Source organism: Cydia fagiglandana, chromosome 8 (assembly GCF_963556715.1).
Source record: "Cydia fagiglandana chromosome 8, ilCydFagi1.1, whole genome shotgun sequence".
Taxonomy (NCBI): Eukaryota; Metazoa; Arthropoda; class Insecta; order Lepidoptera; family Tortricidae; genus Cydia; species Cydia fagiglandana.
In genome coordinates this window covers 3,443,013-3,461,192 of record NC_085939.1, presented here as the reverse complement: position 1 = coordinate 3,461,192, position 18,180 = coordinate 3,443,013, and the positions used below count along the sequence as shown (strand labels likewise).

The following is an 18,180-nucleotide window of genomic DNA, read 5'->3' as shown; positions in this document are numbered from 1 at the left end:
ACCTATCCAAAAGTAAATCAATCGCGCAGCGGTCGAGCGCTCAAACACGAACACACCCCCCTGTTTATACTTAGCGGATGAAAAGGCAACACCGAACGCCCCGGAATAATATTAGCTACCCTCGATAATCCATCCAATTCCACCACCTTAAATTCACATTGTTAAATGAACCCTATTTACGCAACGCTACAGCTGACTTTAGCTTGTATCGTCGGTTAAACTTAAGTCGTTCCGATGTCGCTTGGCTTTTTTTACTAACTGGTAACATGTGTTAACATTTGCTGATAATCCAGGATTAACACATCATAATAAAGAGATGAATGCGCGTTTATTCAGGCCGTATGGCGGCTATTCGACGGCGTTTAGCGACAGGTGCGTTGGCGCAACTCATCTCCTTTAATTGAGTTTTGTTTATTAATAAACAAGGATCATCTGGGTTAGTTATTTATTAACAAAAATGTATTATACTTTGAGTAGTTACGAATATTATTTCCTCGCTATACCTATTTAGTGTTCGTGTGTTCGTAGTATTCCGTATTTAATCCCTTCCCTTCCCTTTCGTATTTGTACTGGAAGAGATCCCTTAAAGGGATAAGTTCGCCTTTGTACTAATGACGAATGTTATTTTTCCTGTTTTGTTTTGTTTTTTGTACAATAAAGTGTTTTACTACTACTACCACTTAATTTATGCTTTAAAAGTAAACGTTCAAACACACATCCTCGTTCCACTTTTGGTCTGTCACCTAAATCTGGCTTAATAATGCTGCTAATTAATTAATTTAGTCTGACGTAACACAAAACGTAAGTAAGAATACACATATAAGTGGGTCAAACAGAAAACTGCGTTACGTCTTTCCTGTAGACATACACAAGAGTTAAAAAATACTAAAGCCAAAGGCTAAAAAGGCTAATAAAAGGCTAAAAAGGCCTATAAAGGTTAGGTTTAAGGGCTATAAAGATTAATTTTCTTATTTAACCCTTATCCACGTGAAAAGTTCCTCCTTTTATTTAGAGGACTATGATAAAATCATTACTTACATGCCCACAAGCTGTTAACTATTGCCCACAGGAGAGAAAACTAGTGTGTTCGCGCGAACTGTACATTTTTCTTCAAAGACGTAACACAGTTTTCTGTTTGACCCAAGTACTCAAGTTCACGTAGTTTGAGATATTGGTATCATTCAATAAATATAATATTTAAATATCCACTTGGTAGTAGATGTTGCTACGAGGAATTTGAGTTCATAAACAAAACGAAAATAGGGTAGATTTTTATATTCTTCCTTTTTTATTAAGAACACTTAACAGTCTGTCAAGAGAGCATGATATTGATGTGTTTAATATAAATACGCAGTCTATACGACGTATTTTAACGCTTAAATTCTTTGAGTGAGCTTGACCTTTCTATCTTGTCTGTAATGATTTTTGTCCTCAATAGTTTTTATTCTTAATTTATGTATGTACTTGCTTAGTCTACGCAGAATTGTAAACTATATATACTTACTTAGCGAAGTTATCTTCTATGTAATTTCTATCTGTGAAAACCTATAATTGGCCTTCGATTTTTATACATAGTGCTAATATGTTTCATGTGCTGTTGGTTTTCCAATAAATAAATAAATAAATAAATAAATAAATAAATAAATAAATAAATAATTAAAATTAGGTATGTACATATGTAGTGCATAATTGTTTGCCATCGTATTAAATAAATTTTTCGCGGAAACGTTTGTACTTGTCATGCTAGTTCAATCAATGTCAGTACTTTTTGTACCGAGACTGACTCAAATAGCAAGACACGTTCGTAAACTTCCGTGAAAATTCAATGGAAAATAATTATGCACTATATCTTATGTACGTTTGTACGTTTTTGCTGATGCGCAAAAATAAATTTTATCATGCATACCTACTTAGTTATCATAATAAAAATTATCCTTATATAAATATACAATTAAAGTTTATTGAACCTTCGAGTTCTAGTCACAGTCAACTCCATCTGTCAACCTGTTTATTTTCAACCAGAAATGATTTATGTTATGATATATATTTTTTGAGCGTCAATGAATATAATAGTGTCAGTAGAAGCAAGTGGCCGCCGGAGCACCCTCGACAGATGCGCGCGCGCGCTCACGCGCCATTACCCCGCCACCCCCCACTTCCATAAATAAACACCAGTTGAGCTAAACTAATGATGAATCTCATAAATTACTTAATAATACACTGCACATTTTGAGCCTCACTATTATTTTCAAATAATTAAAACAATATTATAAAGAGGGTAACTATCATTAAGCATAAAAATTGCAATATGGTTGGATGATAATAATTTTCATAAACAATTAAAAGTAAATACCTTTCGTCACCACTTTTTATTTGAAAGTCTAATAGGAATAATTTTAAACAGAGTTCCCAAATAATCACTAAATGCTTTTATTCATATTTAAGCGCGCTCCAGTAACATAACAGTAGGTATAACTTTAACTGATGTTATTTTTAGATAATTATTATTCTTACTTATAAGTACCTACCAACAACTTACAGCATAATGTCATATAGCTAACCAGTAAAACTTATCGATAACCTACAATGCCAAAACAATGAGTTCATAAATAACAATCGGATCTAAAATCGCAACAATTAATCACCCGTGACCGATACAACTGCCGCTTCCTCGTTGAGACCTTTTCAATTAAAAATGGTTCGGATTTGAATCGATCTGACGCATCACCGTGATTAGCGACATCCGACAATGTCGCAATCAGACGATCGCTGCGGCACGCGACTCGACAAATACGAGTAAGTGATAGCGATCGGCAGATGTTTCAATCTAATCAGGAGCCAGGCGGGAGCATTGTCCACTTAGCTAGATGGCGATTTTGTTTTAGACTAGAAATCAAGATAGTACAGATGTAGAGCATAATTGTTTTCCATCGTATTTTCTCGGAAACGTTCATATTTGTCATGCTACTTTAATGAACCTCAGTACTTTCTGTACCGAGACCTTGTTGACTGAAATAACAACACAGGTTCGTAGGTATGCTTTCGTGAAAATCCGATGGAAAATAATTATGCACTACAACTGTAGCAAAGTTACAGAAAATTACAAATACGAATAGGTAATACTGTGACAATCAAAATTGGCCAACGACCCGAAAAATCACTCAAGCAGCCTAGTTTAGAATAAATAGTTGAAATTGAAAATATAAATATGTAATTTTCTGTAACCGCACAGTGTAGAAATCATGTAATAATACCTCATAAGTTATATCCCAGATACTAAAAAATCTGTTCGATTCTCCAATTTAATTTTGTACCAAATTTTTTTACTAATTTTGTACCAATTTTTTTTACTAATTTTGTACCAAAAGGCAAATGAGTTGGACGAATTTGTTCACCAGAACTATAATTTTTGTATCTGAGATATACCAAGTTTGGAATTAGAGTTTCCCAATTACAAATTCCTAGTACACCTAAAGATAGAAAGTTTTGATAGTAAAAAAAACATTAAGAACAATCATTATAAGTGCCTGTGCAGGAGTTAAAGGTGAGCAGAAGCCCTCATTTGTTTAATATATTCGTGTACGCAACTAGAAATATTTTCCACAGTCCGACTCAATAAAACGGGTTCGAAGCGAGATGATCAGCCACATGATAAATGTGGCGAGCGGGAGGATGATATAAAATAAAGTACAGTTAATGTTCAGACAATAATGGCACTTGTCCCTCGTGCTTATGGTAAATGGTTTGTAAGCGACGTGTGTGTGTGGACGAAATGTGGGGCGGCGTGTCGCTGGCTGCTGAAGAGATTTAGCTTGTTTTGCGTCGAATAAAGAAACAGAACAGGTTGCAGTTGTTTTACAAAATAAAATCAGAACTAAATTAATATACCTACCTATATACAGTGCCAACCACTTAAATAGCCTCACCTATATATTGTGAGTATTATAATTATACGTGATAATTTTTATCAATATATCTTAAATTTGAATTGTACGCCCTGACGTTTATCGAACGACACATTCACAAGTCCGAACTTGTCTGCGCGCGAAACGTCGTGGACGCAAGAGCTAATACGGGTCGTCCACATGAATAGCCTCAGTGTAACATTATTGTCCAAACCGTGCATTTATGCTTCGCTTTCAAATTTATTTTATTATGATTAGATAATACAGAAGGCATTCTATTAAGTACCTGCAGTAACGCGATAAACACAATGTTTTTGTGACTATAGGACGTGGCAAAAACTTACAAGTTTAGAAATTGAAAAGGTTAATTTTTATTTAACTCATAAATTATCCCATCGTGAGATAGCTAAAAAAATAGGTCGCAGCCCTAAAGTTATTAATAATTATGTTAAAAATAAGGAAAATTACGGCCACCAGTATAAAGGACGCACAAAATTTGCCACTATGGATCGTGAACGTCGACTTATTTTACGCTCTGCTTCAAATTCCACCAAGACCGCCAGGCAGATAGCTAGTGAAATAAATACTAGAGTATCTCTCTCTACAGTTCGACGAATTATTAGAACATCATCCCACCTCAAACGAAAAATATCATGAGTAAACCTCCTTTGCGCGAACAACATGTGGCGGATCGACTGTCTTTTGCCAAAAAGTACATGTGCTGGAAAACCTAGTGGCGAAATGTGATTTTTAGTGATGAGAAAAAGTTTAATCTAGATGGTCCAGATGGATTTAAATATTATTTTCATGACCTAAGGAAAGATCTGAAAGTATTATCACGTCATCACTCAACCCTCGGATCGGTGATGGTTTGGGGAGCAATTTCTTACTATCGTACTGTTGATTTAATTATGGTAGATGGAAGACTAAATGCTGAAAAGTGTTTAAATTTATTAAAAGAAACAAAAAGTGAGATCAGAAAAGTAATAAGTAGAAAAAAATGTTTTTTCAGCATGATAATGCTCCCATACACACGTCTGCCATAGTTACAAAGTCGTTTGAAGAAAACCAGATTGACGTTCTAGATTGGCCATCCTTGTCTCCTGATCTGAACATCATGGAGAATGCCTGGGGTTGGCTGTCTCGGCAAGTTTATTACAACGGAAGACTGTTTAGTAATAAAGAAGAACTAATTCAAGCTATTTACACTTTTTGGGATTCTGTGGACCTTAATTACATACATTCTTTATATGAATCACTACCTAATCATATTTTCGAATCAATAAGGTCTAATGGAAGGTATACAAAATATTAAACGAAAGCGTTTTAATAACTAAAAAGTATCCTTTAGCATGTGAGGCTATTCAAGTGGAAGGGCCAATTATTTGTTTGACGTTATTTCTTAAAACTTTGATTAGATAACAATAAATATTTTATTTACTATTACAAGGCTTCTTGTTTTATTTCATATTTAATGTTTAATGTATATCTCCTTTTTATATTACTATGAGAAATATTAATTTTGGTGAGTGAGGCTATTCAAGTGGCTGGCACTGTACTGTATTATTTTGTGAAATGTCTTGTATTTACGTTATTTTTAATCGATTTCCAAATCCATCACCATATTTACTATAGTTATATGTATAGCTCGCAGTAAGTACTTACCGAGATTCTATCATCGCATGTTTTATTTTGTAATATTTGTTTCAGGTAAGATCAGTGAAATTTAGTTTTTTTTTAATATTGCTAACCAGTCACACTAAAAAAAGGCGAAATAAAAAAAATGTTCTCCATTTTAAGATATATAAGTAAAAAAAAATTAAATAGTATAGGTAACGGTATAGTTTATGCGTCGTTGGACTAAAAGTAAATATGGCGATGTATAAAAATGTCTACATATAAAATAAAAATTGGTCCGAGTATTAGAAAGCCAATACTTCAAAATGATTAAGTCTTATCAAGTCGGAATATAAAAATGACTACTTTCTTTACATAGGTCCAGGATTATAATAATACATATACGGAACAAATTCATCCCCTCGTAAAATTATATACGCCCGAACTTATGTAAGTGGACATTTTTATACATCGTCATATTTACTTTTAGTCTAGTGCCGCAACATATTTATATTTGGTCTAATAAACAGATGCACATTTTTATACTTCGTCGAAATTATATACGCACGAACTTATGCAAGTAGACATTTTTATACATCGCCATATTTACTTTTAGTCCAACGACGCATAAACCATACCTAAGGTAATATTACTAGATCATTTACCTACTACTGTAAAAAATAACTTGCAAAAATCTCCAAATCGAAGACGAATTTAGCAAAGCGCAGTAAATCAAAGTAAATTGATACGGACGCTGTGCGAGGACGCAGTTATGGTATGATATGTGCCGCCTCATGCTCCGCGACGGCGCGCCTATGCTACCCCCTGATGGGGGAAAAATGAACTTCGCAGATAACAATAGCTAAACAAATCAAACAATATTCAAGTCGGTCGTGTCACTGGTATCATATTCTACCCGATTGATAAATAAATAGTTTGAAAAGACTACAAAAAATATTACACTTAGAAAAAAGTATTACTATAATCTTAACCAAAAGAAAAGTGAGACTGTGAGTGATATATATTTTTATTCTGATAGTTGCGATAATTTTAAAACATATACTTATAGTAATAAAAAAACACATCAATACATTAAACATATAAAGTGTTAAAGTACACCAAAAAAATTAATATGAACATGTAAAAATATACAGTCAGCAGCAGAAGTTGCTAAGCGGGCCAGGTGTTCAAAATGATCTTGACACGATTTTATTGTTAAGAGAATAACAGCGTGTCGAGGTGTTTTTGAACACCTCGCCCGCTTAGCAACTTCTGCTGCTGACTGTACAATGGATAACTTTGTACTTGTAATACTTAACAACATAAATGGAGCATTGTTGTCCTGAATGCTTGTTTCAAAATTATATAATTATGAATAGGAAAGTAACAAAAAAGTGGCGTCAGACAAACGCTTACTGGTGCAAATTCCTTACAATTCTTCTAAAAAATCTTACTTTTCTTCTTAGATTTGTACTTCTTAAACGCCAACCAAATACTATGGACCTCTCTGTAATACAATAAAATTTTACAAAAAAAAACTGTACCTCTAATCAAACCGTGTGAACAAAATCCTCCCACAGTGTGAATTACAATTACCAGTGTTCTCACACGAACTCTAGTTACCGCTGGTACTTAGCCCCCAGAGGACCGGCACTTGCCCCGCGTCTCCGGGGACCAAACAACAAGTCGCGGGCTAAATGAAAAATAATCACACTATACAAGGGTGACACCAATATTGAAATCACCCTAGCGTGAAAGGGACAGATTTAACACCAATCTAATTCCAGCAGCGAATGTTAAGAATGAGTATGTAATAGATAGTGGCACCGAGACCTCTGGGACCTGCTAATGTGAGAAACTGGGAAAGTTTCAGGTTCACACGTTGCATCGTTTTAGGGGAATTGTGCAAAAGTGTTATTACCACAGTATCATTATTTTGTAACAACATTTTTGAGCTGGCATATTTTCTCAATCGTAGTCTTTTTTTTTTTTTAATTTATTGCTAATAAACAAAAAACACTTAAAACTATTACAAAACTTCGCCAAACTGCGAAACAGTTTGTTGGCGAATGAAATACACCCAATTATACCTAAATGTTTATACCTTCATGCTTAATACTATGCTAATTACTAAACTAAATATGACTAACTTGCATTAGCGTAACTATTTAATAACAGACTTCTAATTTTTTTCTTAAATATTGTTTTTGTTGAAAAATTTTGCTCGGTTCCCAGTTGCTCTAACTTATAACTTTAGATGCTTTTCCGCTAACGTACGTATGAAAACCATGGAGTTTATCCTCGTTAAAATTATATAAAATAAAAGCCTATCAGTGTATTTTTTTAATAAAACAATGACGTTGTCCAAAGGGAATAAAAAACAAAAACTGGTAAATATACACGAAGAATAAATCTTAAGACTATGCGTTTGAAAAATGTAAAAGTCTGATATCTCTCTTCTTCTTCTTAGAAAAGACTAGACCAGTGTTTTTCAAACTGTAAGTCGCGGACCCATGGGGCCAGGCTTAAAACAAGACATATGCGAAACATTTTGTTCGTACTAAGGGGGTCGCGTCATGAAAAAGTTTGAAAAACACTGGACTAGAATGTTGAGACTGTTCTTTATAACTAGACTTCCAATATCCTAATCATATCACAGCAATGTAAATGGTGAGCTACGATTGCTCATATATCAATTCAGCACCTGATGATAAATACACGGTGTAACATGAGGAATCCCAATAATTTTAACCACGCATATCTGAGGTCAAAAGCAGGAAAAAATGTAATATAAGTTTAGGTCAATTTCGCCAAAAAAAATTTTTTTTTGTTTTGTTTTTTCAACTTTTTGAATGTATTTTGTAGATAAAAAATAAATATTATTGGTAAACTTGTCACTTAAAATTGATTTATTTTTGTAAAACCTACTTTTTGCAAAGTGTTACTTGTCACTTTTTGACATCTATCAATATGGATATTTAGACTACGTCCCATAGCAGCAACATCACCATCAAAAAGGCCTTTTACACTATGCAACAATAAAAACTTGTTTTTTTTTAAATTAATAATTATTATCTCTGAAAATAGGTGAATTTCAAAAAAGTTTAAAGGACATTTATGTCTCTAAATATGATCAGGAATACGCTGTTAAAATTATTCGGTTACACCATGTATTTGAAAGGTTACAGAAAAACAAAAGGCGGGGCGGCAATCTTCGTAGACGTCTACACACGCGTAGCCCCTCTACGAATCCTCGCGCAGTTTTTTAATCACTTTAAGTGCTTGCTACGATTTGCACTTCTTTATCTTGAATAACTAAAGAAGAAGAATTGGTTATTATGAAAAATAATGTGGAATAGGTAAAAATATCGTGACTATCTGTTGTCTGTAATGTATTATTTTAAATTGCGCATGTTAACGGAATTGGTATAGATAATTCCAACTGAAATGGTAAATTAAAGTTAATATTAACGTAATTAACGCTAATTAATCAATAGGGTTGAAATTGTTTATACCAATTCCGTTAACACCACAGAAAATGATATAAAATTTACGATGTCTGGTATCATAGGCATGATACCAGACTTGAAAAATAAATTATCTTTATCTTTAACAGTTCTTTTTCATCACACTCGCTCAGTAAATGTAGAATTGCACGCAGTTTTAGCGAGAGTTATAGAAAAAGCGTTCTCCCTAGGGAGTCATGAAGTTTCTAGTGCCGTAATTAACAGTTTTTTGTCTTTATCCTTAATTTTTGTGTGTGATGAAAAACATTGTGTGTAACTCGGAGCGTAATAATATTGCGAACTCGAGTCTATAAATCGCTCCGAAAAGCCGTCGTCGCGATTTAACTTACTCTCGTTCGCAATATTCAACTTACGCCCCATATTGCACAATGTACCTACTATTCTTTATACGTTCTACTAATATACAACCTAGGTAAATGACCCATTATAGGACGGGCATTATAGTACTATCTTTAGGTTTAGGGCAGTTATTTATACCACAAAAATGCAATGATGTCAAAACTTTTCTGCCCTATTATCAGAACAAATACTTGTACTTGCATTGATTGTACTAAATTATTTTCACACCACCTATTCGGAAAAGAGCTTTTTCTTCCCTGCTAGGAGGGATCAAAGTAACACTCTTCTGTTCTAGCACACTATTCTTAAATTTTTTTGCACATTATTTTTTAACTTAAACTATCTGTTTAAGCATCAGATACTGTCAACACTAAGATTTTGTGATAGTTGATATGTGTCACACGGTATCAAAATTATTTCGTCTCGGGCGTTAACACTCGAAACCCTCATTACGCTCAGGATTCAATGTACGCCCTTGACGGAAATATGTCATTTTGATCCCTTGTAACACAAACTACTATTTCTACATAATACTGGACTGATATCAACGTGAGAACATCTCCTCGTGTGCGAATCGATTCGCGCCGAATTATCGCTGTATCTGTGACAGCGTCCCGTGGGATGACACGGTGCGCCGGCGCAGCGGCCCGTGCGCTCCCACGGCGTCACGGACATGTCGTGAGTTCAGAAAAACGATGACATTCGTGGATAATTGATTTTTTGATATTATAAGCGCTATACTAGTAATACAGTTGAACTACAGTTACCATAACATTTAGATTACAAAAATTTTGAAGTCAGCAAAAAAGTGTTTCTTTATAGGGTTTCGTATTTCGTTCGCCACCCTTTGGGTACGAACCCTAAAAATGACTATGATGGTTTTACCCTGGATACTTAATATTTTAGATTAATATCGAAAACTATGTGTAATTTTTAATTTATTTATTGTTTTCTTCGCCGTGGATTTCTTGCTGCGTATGTAAGCATTTTCTGTGGCTTCAAAATTATAGCATGAAATGTAGGCAACATTTCAGAAGTCAAATTCCTTGTTTCAATAGCACGGTCATATTCTGAAGTGCACAAATCGCCAAAAGTATCCGATTCATCTAGTCGAAGAAGCGTGATAGCGTGTAATTACAAGTGTTCACTTAACATGGCCCTCGGTCCTTGTTTCTATTTTGCACCTTACGGGTAGATATTAGGGTTGAAAATGCGAGTATGGCATTACCCCTGACTCGGGCGCAGCAGGTGCCCGGCACGCGCCGCCACGCGGCTCGCACGCGCTCGCGACTCTATTCTGATTAGACGCACTTGCCACAATTGTTTGTTCCCAACTATACGGAATAAAAGCTCTATTGTGGTGTTTGAATTGCAGTGCTACATGGAGCATCCATAATATTGTTATTGCTTAATTTGAAAGGGAAATAATAATAAGATAACGTTGACGTCTGATAACTGACTGTTTTTTGCACAGGATGAAATACTTATTATTGTAAATTGCAATTCTTGAATTGGAGTTGAATTTTTGAGAAACGGTGTGGCCTTTTCTATTTCTTATTAGGTATGACATCCATTTCAGATAACCATTTTAACTGCATTCATAAACCAATGAACTTACCTACTAACATATAAGAACAATATCTAATTTTATTCTTAAAACCTGGCAGAGCATGCTTTGAATGAATGAATGAATGAAGGAATGATTGAATGAATGAATGAATGAATGAATGAATGAATGAATGAATGAATGAATGAATGAATGGTTTTATTCACTTGAATACTTATACGGCGCATCCACTCAAATCACGCAATGCACTCAATTCGTTAAAACTAGCTATTTCTCGTGACTCACATTGCGAGTATCTAAATGTCATTATCTACTTGCGGTTGAACCTACCTATATTGTATCCCATTATCTCCGCTGTCCTAACCTAAACAATGTCGAAATGAAACTATTGGGGTGGTAATGGAAAGGCTTAGTTAACCCTTAGTTAATCGCGTTGATTGCCGGCGTTTAGCTGCGAGTGGATTAGGTAATCACTTAGCGGGTCTAGTAGTGATGGTCGCCGCCCACGGACCAACCATGTACAGTCGACGTCAAAGATATGTTTACACTTTTGCACCTTACTCCTTCGTAATAAGGCGAATAATGTAAACATATCTTTGTCGTCGACTGTACCAAACAATTAAAACAACGATTAGCTAACATGGACATTTGCTTCATAAATAATCATAATCATATTTATTATATTACATGTCACAATAAATTTTTCACCACACCAGCTCGGAAAGACTTACTTTGCACTTCAAAAACTGATATTTACTTGTTCTGTTATGTAATGATATGTGTTATGTGATATGCATTACAATGTTAAGTGTAATTTTTATTTGTTCCTCTTTTTTTTTCTCTCTTTTGTCTGTTACTTATTTTTTATGCCACGAATAAATTATTTCTATTTCTATAGCAATGTTGCATTTTATTCACATGTGAGGCAAAGTAATCAAATGCAAATTTGAGTTGGGTTCTTATGTTTGCTAGTAGAATTGATTTTCAAATGATGATTTTGAATAGTAAATATTTAATAACATTCATTTGGATTTGATTTGGTTTGATTTTGTTTGATATTTTACATTTAATATTTGCTTCGGGTTGGTGTGATGAAAAATTTTGGGTTTGACTCGGGGCCAAATTTTGTTTAACCCTCGTGCTTTGAAACCCTCGCAACGCTCAAGATTCCATTTTTCGAACCACTCGCTACGCTTGTGGGTCAAATTTGGAATCTTTCGCTTGCTCGGGTATCATTATTAGCACGAGCGGTTAAACAACAACTTTGCCCCCTTGTAAAACAAATAACTATTAATAGTCCCCTCAACAGCGTTTTGTAGAAACCATTTCATTTCATTTCATTGTACTAGATAAGTCTGAATACTGCCAAGTCCGCAGACCCTCGTGAATTAGCAACGATCATAACACGTGCTGGAAGATTCAGGCGGTTACATCACGAGTCGGGCAGACGGGGTATTCCCACAGCGGCGGGCCTAAGATCGAGATCGCTGGATTGACATTTTGCGGCCCCTGACGCCGCAGCGTCAATCTTTATTGCATGCTCACGGGCGTGGCTGCCCGCTGTCACTTGTCAGTTGACCACAGACTCTTGCCTTCTAGAGTCAGTCTATGAAAAGTCTGCAGCGAATTTGATAGCCCACGCAGTGCACGTGTTATTTTACACGTCAAACTTCTATGAAATTATGACGTATAAATGACACTTGCACTGCGTGGGCTATCAAATCCGCTGCAAATTTTTCTTGGTCCGACTCTAGGTTCTAGCACAAAATAAAACGCATTTGACGACGATCGATGTTCAATGACATGCGGTGCTTATGATAATGTATTATCTTTCAAATGTAAGGTGGTAAGACTAACATAGGTACCTACATAATAAATAATAATAATAATAAATAAATATTATAGGACATTTTTTACACAAATTGACTAAGCCCCACGGTAAGCTCAAAAAGGCTTGTATTGTGGGTACTCAGACAACGATATATATAATATATAAATACTTAAATACATAGAAAACAACCATGACTCAGGAACAAATATCTGTATCATCATACAAATAAATGCCCTTACCAGGATTCGAACCCGGGACCATCGGCTTCATAGGCAGGGTCACTACCCACTAGGCCAGAGTTTCGAAGTCGAAGTTTATTTTGTTCGGGGCAAGACAAACAGAGGATTCCATACAAGTGATAGTCTTACCCCGGTGACAGTCTTACTCTAGCTTACCTTACATCAAAGAAGTATCTCTTTACGTAAATGTTTGTAAATGTTATTAATTCACTGCTAAGTTACCTTTGTAGAGCAACGTACACTGGAACGTCTACGGACTGTAGTGTAGTTTTGCCGATGTGTAGTGTAAATTGTTCATAAAGGCATAGGCATAGGTGATTAACGATATACATATTATACTCATGTTAGATGTGAAATCCAAATAAGTGTTTCAAACCATATCAAATATTTATTAAAAAACAAATAAACACTTATAGTCGCATTTTCTCGTTCTAATCTCTTTCGCCATGCGGGGATAACAATAAAACCAAAATAGCCCATGATAATACAGAATTTATCGGCTCGGACCGTGGCGTGCACCGCTTGATGGATTAAATTGCCCTGTCCCTATGACAACGTGGGCATGGAAAAAATACGCCGTATATTAAAAAACAGCTGGTCATTTTTCAAGCGATTCCTTTTGCTCCTGCGGAACAGGTGGCTGGTTTTTGTTTTATTCGGATGGTTTTGGACAATTTGTGCGTTTGCTCAACGCCTGCGCGGCGACCGCTGTTTGCGCTCCGCCCCTGATGAATTTGAGCAGGATTCGCGTGTTGAATTAGGTTACGCTGTTCCGTTTACAATTTATTTTTGAAATTTACATTCTTTGTTAACTCTTCCCGCTTAAGCATTCAAATTTATCGTTCAATTCTTTAAAAATAATATATTTAGACTTTTTGCAGGAACACATTTGATGACCAAAATTACCTACTTATTAAGGGGCCCACTGATTAACAGTCCGCCGGACAGTATCATCCTGTCAGTTGTTCGGAACTATCAAAATTTTGTTCTAACTGACATACCGCCCGGCGGACTGTTAATCAGTGGGCCACTTTAGCTAATTTGTGTACCTATTTGATTGTATGGGAAGCACGTAAGTAAGTATATTTTCTCTTTTCGTAGCTATATACTCTGCTTTCATCTCAACTTCTCATTAACCAGCAATACATTAGCATCGCACACAATTAGCGATTACGAAAACTTTCCGCCGACCGTTAACGTAAATAATGTTTTAAGCGTTCGCGGGCTACGTTTACAATTTTAATTGCTGCACGTAAAGTATATTCGCATTTCAATTGTTATATGTGAACTGTATTCGCATTTTCCGGCGAGTTTTAATTATCGGGGTGCGCGGGTACGCGGGGTTACGCGGGGTTACGCTGGGATACGCTGAGTTACGCGACCGCTCGCGATATTTATGGCGCACCGCGTTCCGATACACTTTTTAACGTAATGAGCGCGAGGGTGCCACCCGCTTATATACAATTGTTTTCTCATTATACTTAAAGGCACGATTTATGTGTACACAACAGAGGGAGACAAGGAAATATGAATGTGACATAGGTATACGAATTTATAATAGATACCTACTTTGATATTCGCTAATTAGCCATGCGTTAAACCTACGTAATTATGAAGTTTATTCGTTGTTTATTAACATTTTTGCGTTGCCTCTAAGTCGGATTTTTACTACTATTGTATTGATTATACGTGATTCTGTTTAACGTTAGCTGATAGCTAACTATAAATATAAGTACTATACAAATAAAGTTTGAGTGATAAATATCTATAAATTAATGTAATATTGTTGTGATTGTACAATAGCTTACAATGGTAAGCTGCGGATAGCAAAGATTGGTGACATATAAAAAAATAATTAGACAAACAAAAAGGCGACACGTTCCGCACAATAATAGGCGGCTTCGTCTCAAGCGTCATCCCCCAGAATACGAAACGACTGTCGCGCAGAGGCTGTACATTTTATACGTGATCAGATAACCATGGCGACGCCGCGCTCGCCGATTCCAGATTCCATTAAATATTCAGAGGGAGCACACGTCGCCCGCGCTCACATAAAAATGAGCGCTTATTATGAAATTAGGTAGAGTTTGTACGGTGTTTTTTGCGAAGGCGCGCCGTCAGCTTCAGCCGACGCCGAATTACTGGACACTAATTGGACCGTGGAAATGTGACGGACGCCGCGGGAAAGATACGGTTTTTTTCGAATTGACACAGCCCGATGGGAATCGTCCTTAAATCGTGCGTTTATCTCGTTAAATGCTTAAGGGTAGAGATAAAAATCATTGCCGTTTAGCTCGGCGTACCTACAGTCAGGTATAAATAAATAGGTGAATAATTGAAATTGCTTGATGAGTGTCGAAAAATGGCAGTAAAATGTAGGGGAAACTGTTGTACCTTGGACCTAGTTTTCCTCGGACAGATGGCAATATTTTCACATTGCCACGGTTATTGAAATATTTCTTTAATATTATTTGAAAAGTTATTATTAAGTATAAAAAACAAGCTATCAACGAAACTTGAGAGCGGCCGGTAATTCTAGAAAAAAAATTTAATATTAACTGTGTTATGAAAAGCCAGTATTTCGAACCTTACATCAAGAATGATTATTTCATGTTTTTATAATAGATAATAAAACTTAATATAACAAGTTAAAGTTAAGTTAGTTAGCCATACGATGGTAGGATCATTTTAGCCTTATCTCAATTTGGAAGTGCTATTACGAAGCTTACCTACTTGTCCAAAAAGTTGCTTTGTTGTACCTCGAACACCGAAAATATGTTGTACCTTGGCCTGTACTTGCTACTACTGTAAATATTTTTTTTTTAACTTAAGGTTTCATATTTGCCGTATTTCTAATTATTAGTTATCTGCGTTATAAGTTACCAAGTAATTGATCTTAGAAAGAATGCCTAAAATTTTTGGTAAAAAAAAAATTGCTATTGCTAAGTATATTTTTCAAAGGAAATTGTACTAGAAAAATCTATTCAATGCCGTAAATATGCTAAAATATCTGTGATTTCATATGTAAATATTATTTCTATTATTATATTATAAACTTATTAATTTAAATTATCATGTCCGAGGTACAACGGGAAATGACCAAGGTACATCAGGGGTGTTGTTCCTTGGACACTTTCCCTTTTTTTTCGTCAACGTACCCCATCAAAATAAATAAACTAATATTTAAATTTTATATCGTATTAGAGACTTTATTAATGTATCTTATAATATTCGGATAAACAATAATTCTGCAGCCTTTAGTTTTTTTTCTAAAATTCATAAAATAAAAAACTGTCCGAGGTAGAACAGCTTCCCCTACTGACTACATAATTTACTTTGACAATATTCCTCTACTTCAAATTCTCTTTGACATTATAAAGAGATGTAAGTGTGCACTAACCTGGACCCTGGCCTCCGTGAGGTCTATCTTCATGGCGATCTCCTCCCGCGTGTAGATGTCGGGGTAGTGCGTCTCCTGGAAGGCCCGCTCCAGCTCCTTGAGCTGCGCCGACGTGAAGGTCGTCCTAATCCGCCGCTGTTTCCTCTTCTCCGTCAGGGAGCCTTCGTGCCCGCCGTATACTTTGTATGGTAATCCCGCTGGAACAAGCGCAAAGTTTGAAGTACTTGTGGGATTTTGATAAAAACCGGGCAAGTGTGAGTCGGGCTCGCGCACGAAGGGTTCCGTTCCATAATGCAAAAAAAGGCAAAAAAAAAGGTCACCCATCCAAGTACTGACCCCGCCCGACGTTGCTTAACTTCGGTCAAAAATCACGTTTGTTGTATGGGAGCCCCACTTAAATCCTTATTTTATTCTACTTTTAGTATTTGTTGTTATAGCGGCAACAGAAATACATCATCTGTGAAAATTACAACTGTCTAGCTATCACGGTTCGTGAGATACAGCCTGGTGACAGACGGACGGACGGACGGACAGCAGAGTCTTAGTAATAGGGTCCCGTTTTACCCTTTGGGTACGGAACCCTAAAAATGATCACTTTAATGTAAAATGATATAATAAGTCTTAAAAAAGATGATTTAAGTCCCTGCAATAGATGTTTGGCATTCAGAAAAAAATCGAATAAACTGTAGATTGACTGAGAAAAGTCTGCAGCATGATAGCCCACGCAGTGTGTTATTTTAAACGTCAAACTTCTATGAAATTATGACGTATAAATAACACTTGCACTGCGTGGGCTATCAAAATCGCTGCAGACTTTTCTTGGTCTAACTCTACTTATATGGATATCTTGGGCGTAGGTATAGTTTTAGGGGGTTTTATACACCAGTATATCTATTATGTTTTTATTTACGCGATTTCATACATTATATAGTCGAGGAATTTGAAAGATTGCCACTGTTTGATTCATTAGGGTTCAAAAGTGATGACAATTCCTTCAAATTCCGAGACTATATCGCCATCAGATACATCGGGGCGGCCAAGGTGTTCACAATATCTAAACATGCACTCTAACGCCCTGACAATAGAGGCGTATTCAGATTTTGTGAGCGCCTTGGCCGCTCCGATATATCTGATGGCGACTGTAGGTACTTTATAATAATTATTACTCATTAGGTTCACTCACTACACTCATTCACTATTACAAAAAGGGCAGAACATTTTTATTAGCGACGATATGAATTCCGCTCGGAATATAAAACAATTAAAGGCAGGTACGAGGGAAGCGGCCATTTTTGGCTCCCCTCCAGTACCCCTCGCGGCGCTCGGGCGCGGGTAAATACCTACCGCTGGATTCATTATCTTCTACTAATACTTATTTATGTCGTTTATTTGTTATTTTGTTCAGATATTTTACATCTATCAATGATATAAAAAATAAAGAGGTTCCTATCGCAAACTAGAATATAAAATAGTCAATTGAATGCAATAATATATGGAACTACATTTCATCCATTACGTGGCTATGGAAAATACACATAGGATGAAATTAATAATACATTTACGTAATAAGCATTTATATTTACTTAATTATTTGTGAATTAAAATTCTTTTTCCTTTAAAAAAAAAATAAGCATTTGAATAACACATTTAAGTACCTACAGAATGGTCTTCACGACGAATTAAACCGTGACCAATGAGATAGGGTCGTTTTACTTTCAACACAATACATCCTACAGATGTAGTGCATTAATTATT

The 18,180-nt window shown here is 35.7% G+C and overlaps 1 protein-coding gene across 1 annotated transcript in view; it reads right to left on the bottom strand.

The window, feature by feature from the left end:
* LOC134666491 (paired mesoderm homeobox protein 2B-like) overlaps positions 1 to 18,180 on the bottom strand; it is a 44,254-nt gene that overhangs the window by 12,717 nt on the left and 13,357 nt on the right. The window contains exon 2 of the mRNA XM_063523671.1: positions 16,426 to 16,622. Coding sequence (XP_063379741.1) covers positions 16,426 to 16,622 — 197 coding nt within the window. The remainder of the gene's footprint in view (positions 1 to 16,425; positions 16,623 to 18,180) is intronic.